This window comes from Typha angustifolia, chromosome 8 (genome assembly GCF_048772165.1).
Source record: "Typha angustifolia cultivar Huaian chromosome 8, ASM4877216v1, whole genome shotgun sequence".
In the NCBI taxonomy this organism is placed as follows: domain Eukaryota; kingdom Viridiplantae; phylum Streptophyta; class Magnoliopsida; order Poales; family Typhaceae; genus Typha; species Typha angustifolia.
The window spans coordinates 11,164,654-11,184,413 of record NC_133246.1 but is presented as its reverse complement, the minus strand read 5'-3'; the positions used below and the strand labels follow the sequence as shown (position 1 = coordinate 11,184,413).

Genomic DNA, 19,760 nt, shown 5'->3' with positions numbered 1-19,760 from the left:
GCTATATATGCATGTCTAAGTTTTTAATACACTTAGATCCCATGAAGGCCTAAATTATTTTTATTTTTCATATATCTTTTTAGAATATTTTTTGTGACACATACACCCTTCTAAGCTATTGGAAATGTCTCACCCTTAAGGTTGTAGATAAAAATGCTGAGAAACAAAAATACCCCATGAGAAGGTAAAGATAGTTCAATATTTGATAGGCTTTTAGTTATCTTCTTCCTTTCAAAATATAAGAGTAAACATGTGGTATAATTGTCCATATGACGTGTACATGACAATTTATGAATTGAAAAATAATGAAAATTTAACATAACGAATGTTTGAGATATTTGAGCAAATAGTTTAAGAGAGTATATTTCACAAAAAAAAATAGATAAAAATAGATTTAAAAAAAGAATAGTTCCGAAGAACTAAGTGTAATTAACCCTACTCATTAATTAAAAATATCTCTCATTGTTACAGTCCTACGTATCTTGTATTTAATCCTAGCTAGACATCTCTCACGTAATTGACGTAATAAAATTATTCTGAAAGCAAAGAATATTCCTCAGTGAAGGAAAGAACAAGTATTCCCTTTTATATCTTTATGGTGAAATCATGACAAGTACTCACGATCCTCCAAGGGAATGAAAGACTTAAGAAATAATACCTTACCTTTTAACTACATTAAAAATTAATCTTTTTATATTTATAAATAAAGTACTATATTTGCTGAAAAATATTAAGCAACATCTTAAGTTTAATTTAATAAACATTCGACAGAATGGAATAACAAGTGGGAATTTCCACACTTCTCAAATGATATTTTATCTCCTCTAATACAACTTTTGAGGTTAAATAACAATAATTTTAGGTCCATTGATTTTGTGAGATTTAGTATTTGAATGCAATTTTAGTATTTTAGAGACTTCGATTTGATCTTATATATTTTTCTGAAAGGTGGTATTTTCATTTGTCTCTAAGCTATTTTGAAGTCTTTGTTTGATTCTATAATTAAACTAATATGATGTTAGGTTAAAATTATATGTAACTATTAGACCTTAGAGTGTGATTTAATATTTTTTTAGGAGGACTCTATTTGTAAATAATAATAAAAAGGACTTTCTTTATAATATAGTCAAAATATTGGATATTATTTGTAATATTAATATTAAAAATTTTAATATTTATTTATACCATTTTAATATATGTATATATAATATCAATTAATAAAGTTGGCGGCTGAGAGAGATCACTAATCAACTTTAACCACAGAAGGATTATATACTATATATACCTCGAATTGGCAATAAAAAGTATATCACTCAATCTACGTCTTCTTTAAAAATTATAGCCAATGTAATAAAACCAACACACACCTTAATTCATTAGATGACAATTACTTCTCTCTGGAGAATAATATCACATTGACTCTTTCAATTGACAAACAAAACATTGCCCAAATGAACATGAAACAATTAAAGGACAGTAATTGACATCAAACAGAAGAAAGAGGGAATCCAATTCCATGTCGAGTAGACGGAAATATAACGAACAATCCACCGCCGATAACTCCGGCGGCAAGCGGCACCGCCGTCAACACCTGCTTCGTATCAGGCGACATCACCGGATAGAAGCACGACTCGACATTCTTGTCAAGCAACGCCACCGCAGCAAACACCAGCAGCGACATGAAAGCGTGCAGGAAGTCTATAAACTTGAGCCTGTACGTCTTCGCAATCTCCGGCTCCGGCGGCGCGCTGCCGTCGATGACCCACAGGCCGGTCGTTGTGGCGACCGCGTACCGGACATGGCCGGCGGCGTCGCGGAAGCTGTCGGTGAAGCTGAGGAGGAAGCAGGCGAGGCCACAGAGGGCGACGAGGCAAGCCGTCATGGTGCGGTTGGCGTCGTCGCACTGGCCTTGGTTGGTGAAGACGGGGCCGAGGATTTGGAAGGCAAGGACGGTGCCGGTCGGGAGGTGCTTCGCGAGGTCGGCGGTGCTCTTGAAGCCTTGGGTGATGGCTTTCTGCACAGGTGTCATGGAGGAGGAAGAGGAAGGGGCGGGGGGTTCGAGTAGAGTCTGCTTCTCTTCGTCGTCTGCTGGATTATTAGTTGCCATGGCTTGTTGTTCAAATGAATCCTATTTTCTTTTGTTTCTTTGATGGTTTTTGATGGAGTAGACGTAGCGGTGGTGTATTTATATACCAAGAGAGATATAGAGAGGGGCAGGTGGTGGAAGAATTATGGAAATACTTGCAAGGAAACATCACTAGGATTGCGGAGGGGGTTTGGTTTAGATTTCTTGTCAAGGAGACGCATCCTAGTTTACTTTGCATTTTATATAACTCTCTCTGGATGGCGACTGAAATTAACAACAGTGTCAACGGGGGCTTTTGCAATTTAATTACATTTAATTTTTTAATTTATAATAATGGATTTTAATGTGTATTGTAAATATAAATTGTGTGTATATTAATATAATAAGATTTGTATCGACTATAAAGATTAGATGCATTTATTTTTATATACTAAATTAAAAAAATTAAGTATAATTAAATTGCGAAAGCCTCTTGTCAACTGTTGTTTCAGAAAGTTTTAGGTTTTCCTTTATTTTTATTGTTCTTTATAATTTTATAGGAAATGCTTGGACTACATTGTTCTAGTGTAATTGACAAATATTTAATTGATATTTAGTGTAAATAAGAACTATTATTTTTTTTGTGTTGCATATTTGCCTCTTATAAAACCACCATTTTCTCATGACGACCAAGCCATTCTTAATATAGCTTCATCATATACTTTTCAGATATAAATTAGATAATTTTTTAATAGAGAATTAGATCGTAAATGATATTGATTAAATTTTAAACAAATTATAATCTTTTTCTGAACAAAATTAACACAAAAATACTAAGAGTTTCAAAAAAAAAAATCTTGCATATTAAATTCATATAAAGCTAGCAAAATCAATCTCAACAAACAACATCAAACACATCATTAATACCAATATAAGTGTTCATCATCTTAATAAGCAACTAAAAATTATAAATTATGTAAAAAACATGCCGGTTAATAGATATTAGATATTTATATCCGTATCCAAAAAATTATATTTAACTCATATTCATATTCATATCTTAGTTTTAGGAAAAAAATCTATTCGGATTGAAATCTGTATTCATCCTATAAGAATCCATATTTGGGTCTTTTAGAATTTTTATTTTTTTTTCATGAATTTGATCCAGATCAGATTACATATCGATTCATTTTCACCCCTATCTCCCACCTCGCCAACATCATCTTCACTATCCATACACCAACCAAACCCATCTTCTTAACTATGGACATACCATGCACCTTTACCTCTTATAATACTACCATCTTTTCATGTATTACACATTTACTTCTGTCACATAGGGCACCTTATTCATTAGGACTATTTTCAAGGGAACAACCGATAACACTATTTTTTTCAGATAATTGACATGAAATTTTTAAAACATCTTTGGACTCTTCCCTAGTTGACCCTTATGTTTAGCTTTTGACAGAACATTTATAAAATAGTCATAGGAGATGATTGTGAGAGTTAATAAATTCATGTGGATAACTAAAATATCCTTCTTTCTCAAAGTTTAGAGCTTTCACTAGTTTTAAATTAATATTTTTTGTGGCAATTATGTAAAAATCTTTCTTTTTATATGAGGATGCTTGTTTTGAAAACTGAGTTGTTAGAAGATAAGAAATATACATTAGATCTCATATGATCATGACATCTGAATTGCAAAAATAAAATATTAAAAACAGTATCTCTACTATTATTAATTTTACGTGTATTATAATTTCGCTCTAGTCGCCAGCATTTTAAACTCCTCTAATGCTCTTCGAAGACATCAAGAAAAAACAAAGATTGAAATTTAATTTGATAGTTGGCAATAAGAATGCTTGGAATATTATTATTATTATTATTATTATTATTATGTGTAATGAACACTTTTCTAACTCTATGGTCTCTACGAGTCCAAATCTAAAGATGGAATTGGTTTCTGACTGACGAGTAGAAAGTTAGAATTACTGTGGATCTCCAAAGTTAAGAAGTAATTCAAGATCAAACAGTTAGATGATCAAGTATACTTTTGAATTGCGATAGATTCAGAATGAAGAATAAATCTATCGGAATGGATCATGGAAAGAGGTGGCTGAAGGTGGTGGAGATGACAATGGTGAAAGACAAGGTAATTGGTAGGAAAAGGATAGAGAAGAAGTAGGGTCAAGCGAGGTGCGGCCAGACGAAGAGGAAGGTAGTAATGAAGATCCTAAATAGTGGCTAGGGTTTCAAAGCTTAGAGTTAGTTGAATAAGAAGGAAGGAGACGATCTTGCAAATTAATTTCAATAATTCAAGATGATTATCTAGGTGCACACCATATCTATTTATAGGTGGCTTCCTAACTCGATTAAACTTGGCAATAGGATCGAACAGATTTGAATCTTATTGGCTAACAAACAAAAACACTTAACTAAAACACCTAAACTAGGACTCCTCGCTATTAGGTGACAAGTGTTCAAATAGTCTTGAGGGCGTTTGAACACCTAATTTCAATGTCTCTATAGGCATTCGAACGCTTATTTAATCTTTCACTCTTAGGAATTTGCGTTTGAATGCTTGTAGGGCCGTTCGAACGCTTCTTTAATCTTCTACTCTTGAGAATTTGTATTTGAATGCCCAATCCCGAAATTAGTTATTTTAACTACTAGAACCTTTATTTCCTTCATAAGCAACTACTATTTAACAATTACATCATCATTATTATTATTATTATTATTATTATTATTATTATTATTATTATTATTATTATTATTATTAAAATAAGATATTGTCATGGTAACAACTTGATAGAGCTAGTATATATTTCTTCATATGGGTTGGTATTAGAGGTTGAAATATGACTACTAAGAGCTCTGATAATTCTAGGGCAACTAGGCAGACAAAAGCATAGGAGCCTTCTCGGAAGGAGGGGCTAGGAAAAGATGATGGTGAGGCGATGCCTACCCCTAAGCGAGTTGTGCTTGAAATAGAGGAAGGGATACAAAATCTCAACCAATCCCCTAAAGTTCAAGCGGAACAAAAAAGCTAGGCCTCTATGGTTGGAGGTGGGAGACGAACCGCGCTAAAGCAAGGATTGCAATTATTCCGGATGAGATCTTGAATTTAAGAGAATTCAAGAAGAGACTCACAATTGCATCATTCCTGAACTAGTGGTATTGGAAAGACGTGGGGCGAAATGGAAGCTTACTTTATTCATGCATTTTCTCAATAAGTCTCTACCCTTGGAAGCATTGAGAATGTCCCTAGATGTGGCTGAGAATTGAAAGCTTCTCTATCTCAGATATGGCTAAGGGTCTTATGTTTTTTGATTTTTCAAAGATGAAGAATTATCATATATTCTAACGGAGGGACCTTGGACTATTAATGGTGAAGTCCTAAATTTCATTCTGTGGAAGGGTAATGTTTGACCTTCGTTAGAAGCTTTTCAGGTCACATCGATATGGATCCAACTCCAAAACATCCCCATGGAATAGTAGGAAGTGGATTGATACGAACCAATACAAATCGGATCATATTATGAAGATATTAAGCTTGATAGATTGAGTCTATTTATCTTTTAATTAATTTATATTTATCTCTTACGTAAGCCCATGAATACAAATCTAGTTATGTCATATAAGCCCTTAAGGCAAATCTAGTTATGCCATATAAGCCCTTAAGGCAAGTCTAGTCATGTCATATAAGTCATTAAGGCAAGTCTATTTAAATTACGTAAGTCACTAAAACAAGTTTAATCAAGTCATATAAGCTACTAAGACAAATTCAATGAAGTCATATAAACCTTTAAGACAAATCCGAGTTCAAGCCGTATAAGCCTTTAGAGCTAGTCTGAATAAATCTCATTATACTAGACTTTTATGTATAAAAGGGCTAGGCTTCTTTATTTCATCATCTAAACATCCAAACATTGAGAAATAATTGAGTTTAGTTATTTCATTATTAATATTTATTTTATTATTAACATATTTAGCATTTTATATTAGTCATTAAATCATATTTATTTTCATAGTAGTAGACTGTAACATAGGACCCTTTCAAGCACCCAAACCCGAGCCACCATCCTCCACCATGATCCATCCTATTTTACGGTCGTCCATTATAACTTTTGATCATCCGCCACCCTCCGACGACCACTACAACGTCAGATTTTTACCAATCTATCCCATTCTGATCTTTCTCCAGTGTTTTAATTTTATCTTTCTATCCTGACATTTGATTTAGGTGAAACTAAAGCTATTAAAATCAACTTCTGTGGCTACCACATTATAAATTTTATAATTTTTTACTTTTAGATTGTTCCACATCTAGTTTATAATAGGCACAATTCAAGGCAATAGAGATATTGTGCCTATGCCTCACCCACAAGGCCTGGCTCCTTTATCTCTATGTGGACTATCATTTATGCTAGCAACCATGCTAATGATTAGAAGGATTTGTGGGTTAAGCTATGTAACTTCTCAAACGTAGATCTTCCTTGGGTAATCTCGGTCGATTTTAATACCTTTCTTTCTGATGATGATTAAAAGTGTAATAATGATGTGGCGTTGGATTGTAAGGCTAAAGCCTTTATTTATTTTGTTTATTCTATGGGGGTTTGCGACCTTAGTTTTGTGAGGACACCTTTTACCTAGTATAATAACCCTAAGGACCATGAGTGGATTTGGGTTAGGCTTGGCCGAACCCTAGCTAATCTAATAGAGATCTTTGTGTTCCCCAACACTAAGGTCACTTACCGTGAGCGTAGTGCCTCAGATCATGCTCCTCTTCTTGTCTCTATGAACTGAATGCTCAATAGGGTTAGAAGGCCTTCTAGGTTTGAAACTTTCTAGCTTGAGTATGACGAGTGTAGAACTGTTATTGAGGATTTCTAGATGAGTAATATTCATGGTAACCCCTATCATATGTTTAACTACATTTCTAAAACTATACGAGCTCTTAGTAGTTGGAATAGGAGGTGTGTGGGGGAACCTTGATAATAATCTAGCTAAGATGAAATCTCAAATTAGAGACCTGGAGATATTAGATTCCACAAGTAGTGCTTTTGGTGCTAATAAGTTTAAAGCTTAGATAGTTGTATAATTTGCAAATTGCCTTAAGCTGAGCTGTCATATTAATACCTTATGGTGTCAAAGATCTAGAGTTAAGTGGGTCAAAGATGGGGACTCAACACTAGATCTTTTTCATACCACTACCACCACTAGATATAGAGGAATTTGATAAAAGGCATCTTTGATAGGAATGGGAATTGGGTTGAGGACTAGTCGACTATTAAGTAGCCCTTATCACCTTCTACCAGAACCTTTGGGATATTGATCATTAGGCTATAGTCTTCCTTAATCCTTGGCCTACTCTTCCTCGAATAACTCTTGCCACTATTAACCTTCTTGAGCTCTTGGTCACTTGTAGGGAGATTTAAAAGCCCTTTAGGCCATACTAACTAACAAAACTCCTAGTCTTTATGGGTTCTAGGCTAAGGTGCACTGAGCCTAATAGGACACGATTGGGCTTAGTATCACTGATGCTATCCTTTTCTTTTCTAAAACTCTGAATTACCGAAGAATAATCTTGTGCATGTGAAAGATTTACGCCTTTTTGTTTTATGTAATGTGTGCTATATGATTGCTAAGATTTTGGCTAATCTGTTGCGTCCATTGCATCCTATCCTCCCTAATCTTATTTGCAAAAAGCAAGTTGACTTTGTACCTGGTAAGAATATTGGTGATAATATTCTAGCCACCCAAGAGGTGGTTCACTCTATGTCTATAGGTAGACATAACCACCTGGTAACATTAATTAAATTAGACATGAAAAAGACCTATGATAGGCTAAGTTGGAAGGTTGTTTTAAATACCCTCTCTACTATGAGGTTTCCCAGTAGATAGTGTAGTTGGGTTAGGAGTTTTATTGAGTCTCCCAAGTACTCCTTTTTGGTTAATAGTAGCCTGACTAAGTGGTTCTTACCTTTATGTGGCATCCAATAGGGAGACCCTTTCTCGCCCTACCTTTTATTATTTGATCCTAGCTCCTCACTACCCTCCTTAATGATCAGGCTGTTAAGGACACTTTTAAGGGTTTTAAGATAGGGAATGACCATCAGGATGTGAACCATCTCCTCTTTGCAAATAATGTTCTCATTATGTAGAGGCCACCCTAACCACTGCTCGGACTATTAAGTTTATTTTGGATGTGTATTGTGATCTCACTAACCAAAAAATTATTCTTGATAAGTCAAGTATTTACTTTGGGTCCAATATGGCCAATAATGTTAAGGAGTGCATGAGCGTATCCCTTAATCTCAAGTTAAGCAATTCCCCTTCACGTACTTGGGAGCCAAGATTTCTCCCACTCGCATTTTGGTTGCTAACCAATAGGAGTTTAGGTAGTTGAGTTGCTAGCAAACTAGCTGGGTGGAAGAGGGATATTTTGTCCTTCGCTAGTAGGTTGACCTTGGTTAGTTCTACTCTAATTGCTATTCCCAACTACTGGTCGGGCTCTACTTCAATTCCGGACGCTACCCTTGACCAAATCACTAAGCTTGTTAGGGGGTTCTTGTAGGTGAGTGGAAAAGATCAGAAAAGCCTTCACATAATCAATTGGGCCACCAGTACCAAACCTATGATTATGGGTGGTTTAGGAATCAGCGACCTCCAATTAGCCAAGTCTACTATTTTTGATAAAAAAAAACGTTTTTAAATTTCTCAACAATGATCCTTCTTTCTGGGTAGCTATTATGAAAAGGAAATATGGTAGGTTAGATATGTGGGCCAGTAGGCCTATTAAAGCCTCTTCTTGACTCGGAAACCTTATGGACCTTGGCTAGCAAATTTAAAGAGGGCATTAAGCATTTTGTGGGCAATGGTTGTCTAACTAGTGTCCTTAATAACCCTTGGATTACTTCCAACTCTCTGGCTTGCATGTCGACTCTTGTTAACTATGCTAACATTCATCCAGAGATCATGGTCAGTGATCTTCTAGACAATAGCCAATGGAAGGACTATCTCTTTGAATTGTTTGGCAATGCCATCTAGATTACAATTACTGACTTAAGAGTTGGGACTTTAGAGGACAAGTGGATCTGGTGGCCTGATATGAAAGGCAAAGCCAGAGCAAAAGTCATTTACTCTTTTCTCCGTCTTAATTCAAATGGGCTTAGGCCGGAGTACATTGCACTATGAAAACTTAGGGGCAACCAAAAGATTAAGGCATTTTCATGGAAAGCTCATTATGGAAGAATTTCAACTAAAACTCTTCTTTATAGTCTACACATTAGGCTGGTTGACTTGTGTCCTATATGTGGTCTTTCGAAAGAGAGTGTGGATCATTAGTTTTGCCCTTGAGGTTTGAGGGTTCATTGCCTAGAACTTTGGAGTCTCCTTCCCATTGGATGGTAATTGGCTAAGGCACAACCAAGGCAAAATCAAGGCTATTATAACCTCCTCAATTTGGATGATCTAGAAGGCTCAAAAAAAATCTTTGCTTTGAGGCAATCTAGACAAAGGCAAAGCATATTCATTGGTTGGTGCTTCATATGGTGACTGATTACGTTTATAAGGGTGGGGTTGAGAAACCATTCATTGGCATATGCTAAAGACTAGAAAGATAGACTCCCCCAGCACCCGAATTCATCAAATTCAACTTCAATGGCTCATGGGATCCACTAAGCAAAGATGGCGGTGTTGGGTTCTTAGTGTAAAACCATCAAGAGATCACAATGTTCTAGACTGCCCATCCAATCAAGGTGGGATTAGCCTTTGAAGTCAAGGCCCAAGCCCTCCTTTCGACTAGTATTGTTGCTGCTCGACTCAAGGTCAATCACATTATTTTAAAAGGGTCTCCATTGTCCTCATCAATGTGATCAATAGTCTAGATAATATCTCCTGGTGCATTCGCGATACCATCCACCAATGTAGACTCATTTTTTATTCATTTTTATTTTTCTCTTTTGTGCATGCCTTTAAAGGTTATAATAAGGAAGTCGATCAGGACGCTCGTTTTGGTAGGCATCACTTTTTAAATGTTCTAATTAGGGTGGTTACCTCTCTTTCCCTAGAGTTAATTCTCATTTCTTGTGTCGACACCTGGGGCTCTTTAACCCTTGGGATGCCCATTAATACATAGCCGATCTCATTGCTTTTTTAATTAAAATTTTTTATATGCAACAGAAAGTTTTTTCAAGAGAATCACATAAGCGATTTGATCAAGATTGTGGCACAAGAAATTTAGTGGATCAGTCCAATCATAGGAGGTACAATCTCAAATAGCTAGATTAATAAGATTATGAGCATCAATATATTTATGCTACTCATGAAAAATGTCTAGGAATTTAGAAATTAACCATTTACAATCTTGGATAATTTGGTTAATTGTCCGATCAATGCCGATGCAAGCGATGTTGACACCTTGAGCACAACAAGGCAGTCACTATCCACATATACCCACTATGAGGAAGAACTGTTGTGGCTTTCAAGTCATCATGAAGAGCAGAAGCCTCACCAATCAACATATTCCCCTCCACGTGGCATCAACCCAAGCCACAAGATTGCTCTTGTTGCATTGGAAAGACCACAATGTTAGACTAGAACTTCCACTTCTGTGTAAACTAAATGGTCGATGACAGATTTAGTTGTTTTCATGGGATTTGTAGTTTACTTTCAAAAAATGATGTTGCTGCAAGTCTTCCATGTTGCCTAGAGAATGGTAGGAACACTGATTGATAAATCCTTTGCAAGGGCTGAGCTTACATTGAGGACCCAACAATCTATTGAAGGACATGGGTCAATTTGAAGTCCAAGAGCACTTGCAAACTATATGATTCAATCCTAGTTTGAATTGAACTCAAGTTAGAAATTAGTCTAAGCCCATGAATTGCATCAGTTTACAATCTGCACTGTTCTAGTAAAATAATTAGCAAATATTCAAATAATATTTGAAAATTGTGAAATCAAAAACACATTTGGTTTTTGATTTTATCATGTAAGTCTTTTTTAGTTTTCACTTGAAAGTTAGTTTTCTGCCACTTGAATGGCTCATTAAATAGTGATGGGACAATGTAAGATTAATGGAGGAAAATATTACGATATTCTTCTTCTTTTTTCACTCCTCATTCTTCTTCTTCTTTCTAGCAATCAAGACAGAAAAATAGAAAGGCCTCAATGATGACACTTCTAAAGATGATGAAGAGAGTGGAGTAGAGAAGGATGAAGAAGAAAACGAGTATGACAATATACTTTGTGGAGCATACAACAATGATGATTTTTAAATATGATATGATGTTTATAAGATATGGTTCCATGGAAAGTGCATATATAAGACCTATGAAAGCTGAGCATATCAAACAATACAAATGCTCGAATTCAGCACTAATAAGAGACTTAGGGGTCAGTACTTCATTCTCTTATGTAGAATATATGTTTCATAATACTAAGATGACCCATCTCTAGATCATCGAACCTGAGAAGATATGGATCAGGTATCAAGTTTCTAGAATCATATATTTTTCTCTATTTTAAAATTTTTCATCTTTGTAATCTCATCCCTACTATTTTTGGCAAATATTTAGGCATTTGGAAGTAAACTCACACTAAGTATAAGTAATAACTAAATGAGTCTTTAAAGGTTTTAATATGGTAATATTTCTCTCACTCCTCCTTTTCTAACTATAATTCAAATACATTTCATATTAGTATTTACGCAATTCATTCTTCCTATTATTGGCAATATATATATATATATATTCCATAATTTAAGTACAAATCTGTAATTTCAATATGAGTACATAATTTGAATACAAAATTTATAATTTAAATGAAATGCATCTATTATTCATATGTTCAATTGGAAACTTTTACGTAATTAAGTACTTGGTTTTAATTTTTTTAAATAAAGGACTTTCCTTGTTTGATTCAGAGTTGACTGTTTGACTTTAATTTTAAACTTGGCCTTTTATTTTTAAATCTTTAAACCTAGTCTGTTTATGTTTCTATATCTCCCCTAAAATTTAATTAGTATCGGAGTAGATTTCTCTTATCTTAGAGAATTTTTTTTTTGGATATAGATTTCTCAAATTTTTTTTTGTTCCATCCTCATTATATGCTTACTTTAATTATGAGTTTTATTGGAAAGCATGTTGTTTTGATTGCCTTTTTGTTATCTACTAACTATTTTTGTGAGAAGTTATTGCTAGATAGAGAGGATGAAATCAAGATAAAGAGGACAAAAACAAAGAGTTTCAAGCCATCTGTGACCCTTTGGTTGAAGAATCTACTCCCATATCTTCAACAAAAAATAAAATTCCAAGTAGTTGAATAAATTACTTAGATATCAAAAGAAGGCAAGAATAAAAATAATTCAATAATTTAAATACATCCACGCATACACTATCTACAAGAATAAAGAAACAACTCAATTACATTTTAAATACATTCACGCATATATTATCTACACTAAAAGAGAAATGTAACAATTTTTTAACTCCTTTATATTTGAGACTTTGCATGATGATGTAATTCTAACCATAAATAAAAAATCTCATTTGAAAATTCAAATCATTTGGGTAAAGAGATATAATCCTACCTCACCCTTTTAGAGCGGTGACTTTGAATGATCCCATGGAGTGCCCTGACTTTGAATGATCCCATGGAGTGCCCCATTCTAGGAAGAGTTTTTTTTGAAAAATCATTATCCCTAACTATAAGTTTTAGGCATATATTTATTGTTTTTTCATGTTGCCTCTTGTATTCGATCTCAAGTGCATTTGAGAGGATTTTATCGATTTATATTTTGACCCAAATCTTTTGTATATCATCTACACATCATGATTTTATGGATTTTTATGCTATAATATTGATGATGGATGTAGTTTTGGTTGGATTATATCATCTTCTTTGTCCTTATTAGATTTCATTAATTTTTTTATATTAGATTTTCATCAAGATAAATTTGTGTGTTTGATTGAATTTTGTGGTCATATCCTCTCTTGACCTTAGTGAATTTTGACGATTTGCATGAATTTTACTGACTTTTTATTTAGGTATCTATTGTTGTATTTTATTGATATATGTTTTCTTGATAGATCTTCTAGATGGTTTTGATTGCCATATTTTTCTACTACCTTAGATTTCATGTGTTTGATATATAGTTAGTTTGTGATGGCTTTTGGTCGACACATCCTACGACTTTTATTGATTTGTGATTCTCTTGTTGTGTTTGAATGATCGATTCTTATATTACTTTGGATTTTATGGTTTCCATAAGTTTTTGATTGCATGTCTTTTTTATCATTAGATTTCCATGATATATGTGTTCATCGAATTTTTCAAATTTGTCTTAATTGATATTCGATAATGTTAACTAATTAACTACTCTAAAAACTTAAATTATTAGAAAACAGTGACTTTTTATATTTTATATTCTAATACTTTCCTTTACTTTTGGGCTAAAATATTTTGATTAGCTTAAGAAGTAAATTTAATTTAGATGGATAGAGTTTTATATTTTTCAGGCAAAGATGTGCATGCCAAAAACATCACACATTCCTTTGATCTTCAACGTCCTCCTCTTGTTGTCAGTGCCAAGTTTCTTCTTCAAGTTGCTCCTTCTCACTACAAAGTAGTTCGCCAAGCTATTGTTTAGGACTTTCTATGCACTTCAAAGAACATAGGAGACAACCTTACCCTGCATGCATCCATAGTTGAACCCATAGTCTCGATCTAACCAAATCCAACTAAGAAAGTTATCTTTTTTTCTCTCCATAATATTTTCCTTTTTCCCTACTTGTCTTATTAATCAAAACATCTATCACCCCATTGCCACCACACCACAAACTATCTACACTAGTAGTCAGTATCATATCAAAATGTCTAAGTCTACCCAAAATGATGGCAGTCGTCCAATTGAGATTATTATTAATAGAACCAATTATAACATATGGGCCTCTACCGTTTGTGATTTTCTAAAAGGGCGCAAATTGTAGCATTATGTTTCTAGCGAATTTCTTGTGCCAAAAAAGTTATTATCTAAAATTAATATAGACTATGCAAATTGATTGGTTGATTAGGAAAGGATAAAATTTAAAATTCTCTTAGGGTACTTTAGTCCCAAATTGGCGAAGGACAAACTAGGACAGAAAATATTGGTGAATCAATGCAATTACACCAACAACGCATCTCTATAATTTTAAATTGAGTTTAAACTCTATCATGTCTGTTAGGAGCCAGGTCAGTCCATTACAGATTTTTTACTGGAGCTTCTCTCTTGCATCACACAATTCTTCCTGGATGTTGTTGTTGCTAAACTCATTTTTGAAAAAAAAAAAAAGTTGTTGTTTCACAATGAAGATGCAATCTCTAGACGTAGTTATGTTATGGCTACTCCCTCATTTGGTGGTCCAAGACAATCATTTAAATATTTAACACCACAATGATCATTCAAACAATTGTGCTGGAAATATTATCGATAGTATGGTCACCATTTAAATGAATGCTGCATGCTACAAAACAAGAACAAAACTCAAGTTCTCGCCTAATAGGCTATTGCAATTGCTTCCTCTTTTTTTGGTCACTCATGAGTATTCTACTACACTTGAGAGTTTCTCTCAAACTACTAGTCTCACTACCTTGACATTGAGGCATTATTCCATCAAATTTTGACCTATTTCCATATTGCCCTATCTGTCACCTTCAATAAATTCTTATGGTTTATAGATTCAGTATGTTGTAACCATATGACCCATGATCCATCCTTGTTCTCTATGAAAATAACTTTTACTCCTAACCTTATATTACTAATGGTTCTCAAATGCTAGTTAGCCATATAAGATACATTTCTTCTTCAATTTTATCTATGAACTTTTTCTCCATTAGACAACTTTCTGAACTAGGCCTGAGGTTAAATTCACTAACTAGGGTTGTAATGCGCATGATCTATGGATAACTCAAATAATTTGGATAAACCGTAACATTGGACACTAATTTGAGCTTTTTTCCTTGTAAATTTCTTCCACCCTATTTGCATCAACCTTCTCCAATCTTTGGCACTCTCATCTTGGTCATACCTCTTTCCCTTACGTTCAGTCATTTGCTTCTAGCAATCATTTAGTTCATTAGATATCAATAAATCTTATTGTGTTTTTTGTCAGCTAGGTAAACAAATACATTTTTCTTTTAATAAAAGTGACTACTTCTACACCTTTTGGTCTCATCCAATCGAATATTTTGGGTCCTTCCGCAATTTCTATTGAAGGGGGATCTCATAATTTTATTAACGATGATTATTCTCATTACACATGGATATCTCTCTTAAAGCATAGGTCTAAACCTTCTCAAACATATTACAATTTTCACAAATTAGTACAAATATAATTTTCCACAAATATTTTTTGTTCAAACAATGGTATGGAATGTAATGAAAAATCATTTCTATATTTTTTTTACAACAAAATGGAACAATATCTCATCATTCTTGTTCTTAAATCCTTAGCAAAATGGTCACATTTTAGATATTGTAAGGTCTCTTCTTATTTCTGCTAGTCTCTAAAAGGTTTTAAGAGGAACGTTGCCTTACATTCCTTTATTTAATCAATCATGTTCCACCTCTAGTCATCTAAAATAAAAGCTCTTATGAGCCTCTATATGGCATTGTGCACTACTATAGCTTACTTTAGGTTTTTGATTACGCATGCTTTCTTCATCTTCCACCACTTGAATGCATAAAATTAGAACCACATTCTAGGCTATGTTTTTTCTTGGTTATGGATTGAGCAAAAAGGATATAGTTGCTACTATCCCGTAATCAAACATCTTCGAGTGTCTTATCATATAGTATTTTGGGAACACAAACCATATACTAGTCTTTCTACTTTTGCATTTATATCTTCAATTCAATTATCAATCTTCACTAATTTCGCCAATGATTTATTTCTTGAGTCATCTAATACTACTACAACTGATACAAATATTATGGGAGATCAATCTTCAGATATTTCAAGTGTATTTGATGAACCTAATGCGACATTGCATAATATTGAGTTAAATCTCTGTTCGTCTAGCTAAGAGCAACTCTTGTTTATCTTCAAGATTATCATTGTTTATGCTCTTCCAATTCACAAACCCCACACTTATTATGAGGCGAGTGCTCGCTCTCTTTGGTAGAAAGTTGTGATTGATGAATTAGATGCCTTTACCAAATCTCATACATCGAACTTGGTAAATTTGCCTCTTGGAATATCTATAATAGGATATAAGTGGATTTACAAAATCAAGACTCGAGTAGATGGATCAATAGAGTGATATTAGGTTCACCTTGTTGAGGAAAGCTTTACCCAAATATACGGTATCAATTATGATGAGACTTTCGTACCTATAGTACCTCACTTCTGCTAGGTCTTTACTTGTAATAATTGCAGTTTATCATTGGTAGTTTTTCTAGATAGATGCCAAAATACCTTTTTTTAATGGTGAACTTACAGAGAAAGTATGCCTCTACTAGGTTGTCATGTAAAGTTTGCAAGCTTTGTCATGCCCTTTAGTGTCTTAAACAAATTTCTATAGGTTGGTTTACCAAGTTTAGCTCTCTAGTTCAACAAGGATTTGTCTCTAGGCCTTCTGACTCTACACTCTTTACCCATAGAAGAGCCCTAAATTTAATCACAAACTAAGGTAAGTTTGGGTCTAGTCTAGGGCATGTTTGTGGGCTGACCAATGGAGGCTTAGTGCATCTTTGTCGAAAGGGGACAAGTCTAGATCAAAAAGTGAGCTTTCCGAAATTGTGAGCAAGTAAGGATTGGACTAGTGCACAACTCAAGCTTGATCTGATGATCGACCAAATATCACAAGAGTCTAAATCGGCCGATGGTCATGCTCTAGCTGACCTTTGGTGCATGTCGGCCCAAAGGCTGAGTGTCCCTATCAAGAAGTGTAATGAATCAAGAAATAAAAATGCCTAGGAGATGTTGGACCAAGGCTCCACCTAGTTGTGTTGGTCCACTAATGTTGGACCAAGGCTCCACCCAGTGAAACTATGAACCCTCAAGTCTGATTTGGTCGCATGCATAAACTAACTGATTGGGCCTTAGGCTGGCTAGTTGGGATTTTCACCTGTTGTGGAAAGGCTGGGACCAAGTCTTAACTGTGGTCCCAGGTTGAGCAATGTTAGGAAGCAAGAGGGGAGCTTGATTAGTAAGTGTGTGCAACTTGACCTGGGTCGACTGGACCACAAGTGCATCCAGGACTTGTGGGAATGCATTTGAGATAAGTATATGGCTGACTTAAATATTAAAGACCTTTTTGTAATTTAGATCATAGCTTAGTTCAAATGTGGTGGACATTTGGGCTTAGATGTAAGGGGGTGAACCTCGCTGGACGGTAGATATGCGTCAATTAAGAGGCGAGGCTAGTGAGAGGCCATAGGACAAGAAGGTGAAGCTGGTGTTTCCATGGGTGTAATGACCACATTTTTGTGTTTGTTCAATTATGAAGGAGATAGGATAGAGCTACACATATATGTGACTATTGCAACCTTTATCGATCATTCTATCACTAGACCTATCATGCAATCTTAGATCTATAGTCTGTGAGTGTCTCCACATTCTAATTCTCATAGGTCATGGTAGGACTCCACTTCCCTATAGTTTTGCTGTTATTGGTCAATGTACTCAACCTTCGAATCATGTATAGTATTGTACAAATCCTTGGTCGTAAGTGTGTGATATCTATTCATGGGTGTGTTAATTACTTCTTAGTTTAATATGCACCAGTCCATAGTAGTTGTCGAATAGATGAAGGGGCCATGTCATCTACTATGATAGCATTGGATATGGCGGGATAAGACTGTGAATAGGCAGGCAATGACATCTCTCATCTACGATCTATATGTAGGTCTGGATCCTCCATTGCCTTTCATCTCGTGGAGAGCCATCGTCAACTCAATGAGTGAAGAATGCATCATAGCCAACATGACTGGATGAACATATGGTATCAAGAAACTTGGATCTATCATTTTCCTCCTCATAGACATGACTCTAGTGGTGAGCTTGTTGAGAAAGGTTGGCTCTACACCAAAATGATGTGTCTTAGCAAAGAGTTGCACTCAATTTAGTCTAAGAGAGTAAAGAGGGTTCCGTGTTGTTTGCATGCAGTGTGCACTGGCCCTAGTTGGTGAGCACCGAGGTCAAGCTGGCGCAAACTGCTTGTGGGTTCCTGCAAGTGATGCGCACCAATTAGCAGCCTGGTAAACATAGTGGGGCTAATTTGGAAGGTTGTTGCACATGAGGCTTTGTGTGAAACTTATGCAGTGGCAGGCAAAGTATATATATATATATATATATATATATATATATATATATATATATATATATATAAAAGATAAATTAATTTAGTAATTCAATGTATGTCTAAGACACAAGCCATAAAACCCTATTTAATATAAATAAAATAAAGAGTGCTAAAGTAACTAAAACTGAATAAGAAACAAACTAATAAGTTTATTGAAACCAGTCTTTATATCTCTCATTAATTGGATCACGGTTCTGCCTCTAATAGATGCTGAATAGGAACAAAGTCTGATTATCAAAAACGTAGATAACAACATCACCGATCCAATGTCCCTGATATCTATTTTGCGGATGTCAAAAGAATATCTACTTATTATTTTGTGAAACTATGCAGACCGTAAATTCTTGTAATTCATGGACTAAGAGTAACTTTGATTTTGACTGAATTCAAACTTAGAAGATAAGGCAAAAACAAATTGATAAGAACCTCAAAATAGTTAGAAGTGAAATATGTCGATTAACATTGAAGTACATACATCTTTTTAGTCTAAATTTGAAAGATAGAAGAGTAGAAAAGGGGGAAAATATCGTAAAGGAGACGATCAACAAGGAACTTCGCTAGAAAAAAAAATAAGAAAAAAAGGAAAAAGAAGAAGAAGGAAAGACGAGCTGGGGAGGGATACACCAAGGAGGAGGAACCCAAGTGTTATATAGATAGATATGAGAATTTTTAGGTTAGAACATCGGTTTTAGCCTTTTAGGTTAAGTATAGGTAAGAATACTTTAGTAATGCCCTTGGGGCAATTAACTCAGCTAGTATGATAAATTCAGTTAAACAAAACAAATGTAGGGTGTGTTTCTACAAATATTTTATTAAGCATCATGTGCCACTATAAGTATTAAAAATATAGAGTATAAATCATAATTATGTGAAAAAATACAGTGTAAGACACAATTTTTTCCAATAGAAATATTTCTAGTGGAGTAAGCTCGCTTGGTTTAACTAGCCCAAGGCCTATGTAGGCATGTAGCCATTCACCAATTGGGCCTGGGCAAAGCCTTATCAATTAATTACTCCAATGTTATAGTACGTTGCAATACACAGGACAATAGAAGGAATAATTATACTAGATACTGAACTAATGCATATTTTACCATACTTCTTTATATATTTTGTTGACACTTTGATTCCTCAACTATCTAATATCTATTACCTCCGTATAATATCAACAAAAAATATCAATACATCATCTTACTCAACTTTTCTCTCTTTCTTTCTCTCTTAAATAAGGATAAAATATCTAAGAGTGCTAACACAGGACAGTTATATAATATTTTTTAATGAAAAAAACTAATAAATAACTAAAATAGGCGCTTTGAAGGTTTTACGTATTATAATA

General features: G+C 34.5%; 1 protein-coding gene across 1 annotated transcript; it reads right to left on the bottom strand.

Moving 5' to 3' along the window:
* Positions 1 to 1,336: 1,336 nt before the first annotated feature.
* LOC140765671 (protein DMP4-like) lies at positions 1,337 to 2,142 on the bottom strand. Its single transcript, XM_073104862.1, has one exon. It carries the CDS (start codon positions 2,105 to 2,107, stop codon positions 1,487 to 1,489), a length of 621 nt encoding a protein of 206 aa, XP_072960963.1. The 5' UTR covers positions 2,108 to 2,142; the 3' UTR covers positions 1,337 to 1,486.
* Positions 2,143 to 19,760: the final 17,618 nt, after the last annotated feature.

What these genes read in the sequence shown, in the direction of transcription:
- LOC140765671 (XM_073104862.1), bottom strand. Translation starts at nt 2,107, where the DNA reads ATGGCAACTAATAATCCAGCAGACGACGAAGAGAAGCAGACTCTACTC.